The sequence below is a fragment of the Zea mays genome, chromosome 8 (genome assembly GCF_902167145.1).
Source record: "Zea mays cultivar B73 chromosome 8, Zm-B73-REFERENCE-NAM-5.0, whole genome shotgun sequence".
In the NCBI taxonomy this organism is placed as follows: domain Eukaryota; kingdom Viridiplantae; phylum Streptophyta; class Magnoliopsida; order Poales; family Poaceae; genus Zea; species Zea mays.
Window position 1 is genome coordinate 72,965,004 of NC_050103.1, and position 6,953 is coordinate 72,971,956.

General features: G+C 51.7%; 1 protein-coding gene across 1 annotated transcript; it reads right to left on the bottom strand.

The window, feature by feature from the left end:
* Positions 1–332: 332 nt before the first annotated feature.
* On the bottom strand, positions 333–1,222 carry LOC103637009 (uncharacterized). The gene is made up of 2 exons (XM_020542811.3): positions 948–1,222; positions 333–886 (listed from the first exon to the last, which is right to left on the bottom strand). Exons 1-2 carry the CDS (start codon positions 1,220–1,222, stop codon positions 436–438), a joined length of 726 nt encoding a protein of 241 aa, XP_020398400.2. The 3' UTR covers positions 333–435.
* Between the last annotated feature and the right edge of the window lie 5,731 nt (positions 1,223–6,953).

Here is a 6,953-nt window from a genome sequence, read left to right on the forward strand (position 1 = left end):
CCACCATACAAGTAAAGTAGCCAAGGGTATTGTTGTATTTGTATGCATATGAATAATAAGACTAGTCCAAATAATCTGAGCTAACAAACAGCAGCACCTAGCTTATTTAATCCAGAGCAAATAATCCAGATTATACAATCTAGATTATAATTTAGATTATATAATCTATAAGTGGAAACAAACAGGGTATAAATCATGTATCAAATCTACAACAGTACACCAGTAGATAAAGAAGACGCAATTTGACATGCGAACTTCAGCGTCCAAAATTGCACGTTGGTGGTCGCCTAGTCGGGCTAGCAGTACAGTAGCACGATGCATTTTTGTGAACATCTCATTGATGAACGGATTGCTAATTATAATAAACATACTGTAAGCAGTAGTAACAAAATCACTGCTACTAGACTAATCTCCCTTGTCAGTAGCCTAGTGCTGCTAGTAGTACGGGGACAGAGTGCGCCTCTCCCGGGCGGCGAACGCCGGCGAGGAGGGTACGACTTCGAGCATCCACGACAGGCAGGGCCCGTCCACGGCCACGACGCCGACGTCGCCATCGTACATCCCGTAGGACGCCGCCGACTTCCCCGCGCCCGGGCCGTAGCATCCCCACTGCTGCTGCGGCGGCGCGCGGCGGTCGAGCGTACCCGCCGCACTCGTACGTCGCCGGCGCTCCTCCTTCTTGTACCGGATCCCGCAGGCGTTGCACAGCGACTGCAACAGAAGCGAGCAGTGGAAGGAACGTGTGAGACCATCGCCGCCGCGATGCACACGCGATGCATGGCGTACTGGCATGACAGACAGCAGGACGAACGGTCTGTGTGCCACGCGAAAAGAGAGGACAGAAAAAAAAATGTGGGATCGTGTCGACACGCAAACATGGACACACCTTGGGTCCCCGCGGGCCGTTCCGCCACAGCGGCGTCGACGTGGTGTCGCAGTTGGCGCACCGCCGGGGCGGAGAGCCTTGGCGGGGCTCCTCCATCAAGGCGGCGGCGACGCCGACGCCGGCTGATTCGGCCCGGCGCGTGGACGGCGTGCCGAGCGACAGCGTGCAGTCGATCGGGGTGCTGGCTGCGCCGTACGGCGACGCGCCGCCCTCCTCGTGGTAGCAGTACCACTGCTCCGCCGGCAGCCCCATGGGCTTGGGGAACAGCAGCGAGAAGGCCGGCGGCGCGGCGCTCCGGTCGCCGCACGCGCACCGCGGAAGCTCCTTCTGCAGCATCGGTGTGGCCGTGCGGCCACACAAAGGCTTCAACGACGGTCGACGGCGACGACCGACACGGCCAGGGTGGGATAGTTGTCGCAGTGGTCGGTCGGCCTGGCGTGATATATATGATGGGGGTACGAATTGGACCGTAGCGCGGGGGCAGTGTGCAGCAGCCAGCAGCAGGGAGGTGATCGAGGGAGGGGCTGTCGGTTCTCGGAAACAGCCGGTGGGAGCTCGTGGCCGGTGGGACTGGGAGCTCGCGGCAGCCCGCCAACGCAGAGCGCCAGAGCCGCACTGCACGGTCTGCACGGCGACGATCTCGACGCTGCAGGCCGTTGGCTCGGCTGGATCCCGGGGTTTTATATGGACGACGACGCATGACGGAGGAGCCGCTGGCGCTGGATTTGGTGGCGCGGCACGGGAAGCGAAGCGATGCGGTTTGGCGCGTGTGCCCGCGCGCATGTCTGCCTCCGTGTCTGCCGCAACCTCCACCGGCGACCGGCCACTGGGCTCTGCAGGCTGCATGCGGCAGTGCCGGCGCGGTCAAGGGTCAAAAGGCCGGCGAGGGCGGCCACGTGAAACGGGAGCAGTCTCCCAGGCGTTCGCGCTCCGACGGCCGGCTGCTGGCCGCAAAATAAAGCCTGGGGACGCGGGCGCGCGCCGGTGTCGTGCTTGGGCTGCAGGTGGTCGGAGCAGTAGATCAATCGCCCGTCGCCGATCACGAGGCGCACAGTCCGATCTGTTCCTCCTGCTCTGGCGCTCTGACCAAGGGCATGCTCAACCTAGTTACAGCTTTATGAATTTCTAGTTATAAGATGTATATTATACATCCGTTTGCGCAAGATTAAAAAAATTTATATAAAATCGATACAAAACGATAAACATCATTATATATGATATATAAAATCGGTGTGGCAAAAATTATCAATATCGTAAAATAACTTCATGTACTTGTACTGTTGGCTTCGGCGAGTCGTGATCATCTCCTGCACAGGGTTGATCTCGGGCGAGTCGTAACTTATATCTCTCGTGTCTTGGAAGAGTTGGAATACTTAGGCAATGTTCTAATCTGGGAACAGAACCAACACATCCACACATATGCTTAGGCGATGTTCTCAGCAGAAAAAAAAATGAAGATGACATCTACAAAGGAACAATCGAAGACGCATCTATTGTCCTCGCGGTGGGTGACTGCATCGCGTATGGTGCCCCTTCCCACTCTTTAATAGTAATCGTGATGTGTTGGCGAAGATGGAAGGAGTGCGGTGTGGGGGAGAGGACGGGAGGATGGAAGGGGAACACAGAGCGCTGATTGGGCCACGAATTCGGGGGCAGCTCCTGTGGAAGACGAGACCGGCGTGGTGGCAAGGAAGGAAGGTACATCTCGGCGCGGGGTGCGAGGTTGGTTTCCATTGATGGGCTGTCGTCCCAACCAACCTTGATTTCACTGATCCAAACGAGGATGGAAGGGGGGCACGACGAGTGGGTAAAGATGGAAGGGGAAAGCTACTCAAGGGCGAAGATGGAAGGGGGCGTTGGCTTTACCTAGATGGATGAGGCTGGCCAGTGCTGGGCAACATCCGTGGGAGAGAGGCGGGGCACGTCAGGCGCGGGCGACATCCATGGGAGCACGTGCAACATGGGCGCGCGGGTGGGGGCAGGATTATGGACGATTACTTTACACTCCGCGCGTCTCGTCATTAGAGCGAGTCGAGAACTGAACGTATGCAAGGCAGAGAAGGCGAGAAGGGGAACCTCGGTACAGCTGGTAGTGTTAGGTAACTCGGGAGCAACGGTAGGGGGCACGGTCGTCCCCCGCCCGCTTACGTTGTCATCGTTCCCGGGCTGGCACGGACGTGTAAGATTCGCCTCACGACTGGGATAAAAGAGGAGGGAGAGGCGCGAGCTGCAACCGGGATTCAAATCGCCGAAGCGTGGGGACTGAAGCGCCACCTATTGTCACACACGCGTATGGGTGACAATGGGCTCTAAATTTTACACTATAAGATTTAAGGATCGGATTAGGATCGGACCCTATTTCTATTCATTTTTGAACTAACATTTATTTAAGGCCTTACCATTTTGTGAAGAAGCATTTGGATCGCGATCTATTACCACCCCTATGTGTGTGTGTGTTGCGTCAACTAGTCGCCACTGTGCCATGAGTGCAGGGGCACGGTAGTATCAGAGGGGAGGACAGACTCCTTTCCTAGCTCGGAAATGGTGGATTGGGGCAAACGTCGCGGGGGGAGGGGGCACCAGGGCGAGGGTATCAGAGGGGCGGACGAACTCCTTTCCTAGCGCGGAAATGGTGGATCGGGGCAAACATCGCGGGGGAGGGGGGCTCGGGCGAGTAGCATCGTGGGTGGAGGTAGGCTGGGGCAACGTGAGGCGAGGGCACCCAGGGTGTGGACACTGATGCTACTGTCTTAATAGAGTAGTATAGACTCAGGCCCTGTTTCAGAACTGAAAGTCGCCTAGAGGGGGGTGAATAGGCAAATCTGAATTTTATAAACTTTAAGCACAACTACAAGCTGGGGTTAGCGTTACAAATAAAGTTGAGTCCGAAAGAGAGGGAAAAAACAAATCACAAGGAAATAAAGCGGATGACACGGTGATTTGTTTTACCGAGGTTCAGTTCTTGCAAACCTACTCCCCGTTGAGGTGGTCACAATGATGAGAGCACCTAGAGGGGGGGGTGAATAGGTGATCCTGTAAAACTTGAACTTTAATGCCACAAAAACTTGGTTAGGAGTTAGCACAATAAAGCCAAGTGGCTAGAGAAGAGTCTTTGCAAGACACGATAACCACAAGAAGATCAATCACAGATAGACACAGTGGTTTATCCCGTGGTTCGGCCAAGTTCAACACTTGCCTACTCCACGTTGTGGCGTCCCAACGGACGAGGGTTGCAATCAACCCCTCTCAAGCGGTCCAAAGACCCACTTGAATACCACGGTGTTTTGCTTTGTTTACTTTATCCCGCTCGCGAGGAATCTCCACAACTTGGAGCCTCTCACCCTTACACTTTGATGTTCACAAAGAAGCACAGAGTAAGGGAGGGATGAGCAACGCACACAAGACACAAAATCAGAGCGACAATACGCACACAAGTCACAACATGAGCTCTCAACACAACTCAAAGAGTTCTCTACTCAAATGGAGCTCTAGTTGCTATCACAAGGAATCGAATGCGCAGAATTGAAGTCTTGGTGCTTAGGAATGCTTAGAGAATGTTTGGTGTGCTCCTCCATGCGCCTAGGGGTCCCTTTTATAGCCCCAAGGCAGCTAGGAGCCGTTGAGAGCATTCCAGGAAGGCAATTCTTGCCTTCTGTCGCCTGGCGCACCGGACAGTCTGGTGCACCACCGGACACTGTCCGGTGCGGATTTATTTCCTTCTTTGGCGAAGCCGACCGTTGGCGGTTCAGAGCCGTTGGCGCACCGGACAGTCCGGTGCCCCCTTCTGACCGTTGGCTCTGCCACGCGTCGCGCGCGGATTACGCGGCCGACCGTTGGCCCGACCGATGTTGGCTCACTGGACAGTCCGGTGCACCACCGGACAGTCCGGTGAATTATAGTCATATACCGCCGTCGAAGTCCCGAGAGCAGCTAGTTCGCATATGCCAGCCTGGCGCACCCAGACTGAGCAGACTTTTGGCTGCTTCGAGCCAAGCTTTTCCAATTGAATTTTCTCTGATTCTAGCACTTAGACAAACATGTTAGTACACAAAAACCAATGTACTAAGTCTAGAATCATACCTTTATATTGATTTGCACCTTATCCACAATTTGGCATAGTTTATCACTTAAGCACTTGTGTTGGACACTAAATCACCAAAATACTTAGAAATGGCCCAAGGGCACATTTCCCTTTCAATCTCCCCCTTTTTGGTGATTTATGCCAACACAACAAAAAACAACTAAAAGAAGTGCAACATCAATGCAAATGAAAACACAAATTTGTTTTGTATCAAATTTGGCATATTTGGATCATTCTTTGCCACCACTTGGTTTGTTTTGCAAATCAACCTCAATTTCCTATCTCTAAGTCAAACACACTTGTTGAGACATAAAGAGAGTTGTTCCAAGAGAAATTGATCAAAGATTTCAAAAACTCCCCCTTTTTCCCATAATCAACCATTCTCCCCACAAGAGGCCAACTTTTGACAAAAGAGACAATAAGAGATTTTTGACAAACCAAAAGCTCTATTCTACTATTTTCAAAAATCTCAAGTGGTAGCTGATCCATTTTTGTTTGCTTTGGCCTTATTTTCTCCCCATTTGACATCAAGCACCAAATCGGGATCAATCTTGGCCCTTTAACCCCATTGCCTCACCAAAATCTTCAACTAAGAGTAAAAAGGCAATAAGAGTACAATGATGAACTTGGAATCAGTTACTCTTTCATCGGAGTGCAGTGGAAGTCTTGCTTGGTCCAAGTCCATCTTTTCCCTTTCAAACCTCCTTTGAGACTAAATTAAGCAAACTCAAGCACACAGTTAGTCTCAAAGGGTCAAGTTGTAGCACATCTCCCCCTAAATATGTGCATCACTTGCACATGGACTTGTGAGGTCCGGGGAGTGCTTGTACAACTTGAGCACCATAAATAAACAACAAAATGCATTAAGGAACATGATCAAGGCATAAAACACATGTATGCTATAAATCAATCCAGGTTCCGCGAATCTAAGACATTTAGCTCACTACGCAGCCTGCAAAAGGTCGACTCATCTAGAGGCTTGGTAAAGATATCGGCTAGCTCGTTCTCGGTGCTAAAATAAAACACTTCGATATCTCCCTTTTGCTGGCGGTCTCTCAAAAAGTGATGTCAGATGTCAATGTGCTTTGTGCGGCTGTGTTCAACAGGATTATCCGCCATGCGGATAGCACTCTCATTATCAGATAGGAGTGGGACTTTGCTCAGATTGTAGCCAAAGTCCCTGAGGGTTTGCCTCATCCAAAGTAGTTGTGCGCAACACTGTCCTGCAGCAACATACTCGGCCTCAGCGGTGGATAGGGCAACAGAAGTTTGTTTCTTAGAACTCCACGACACCAGGGACCTTCCTAAGAATTGGCACGTCCCTGATGTACTCTTCCTATCGACCTTACATCCAGCATAGTGAGAGCACCTAGAGGGGGGGTGAATAGGTGATCCTGTGGAACTTAAACTTATAGCCACAAAAACTTGTTAAGTGTTAGCCCAATAATCGCCAAGTGGCTAGAGAGGAGTCTCAACAAAACACAATACCACAATAGATCAAACACAGAGATGACACAGTGGTTTATCCCGTGGTTCGGCCAAGACCAACACTTGCCTACTCCACGTTGTGGCGTCCCAACGGACGAGGGTTGCAATCAACCCCTCTCAAGCAGTCCAAAGACCAACTTGAATACCACAGTGTTTTGCTTTTCCTTTCAATATCCCGTTTGCGAGGAATCTCCACAACTTGGAGTCTCTCGCCCTTACACTTGAGATTCACAAAGAAATACGGAGTAAGGGAGGGAAGCAACACACACAAATCCACAGCAAATATGCGCACACACACGGCCAAGAATCGAGCTCAAAAGACTATCTCAAAGTTCTCACTAGAACGGAGCTCGAATCACTGAGAATGACAAACAAATGCGCAAAGACTGAGTGTGGATGATCAAGAATGCTCTAAGGTTGCTTGGTGTACTCCTCCATGCGCCTGGGGGTCCCTTTTATAGCCCCAAGGCAGCTAGGAGCCGTTGAGAGCAATTCTGG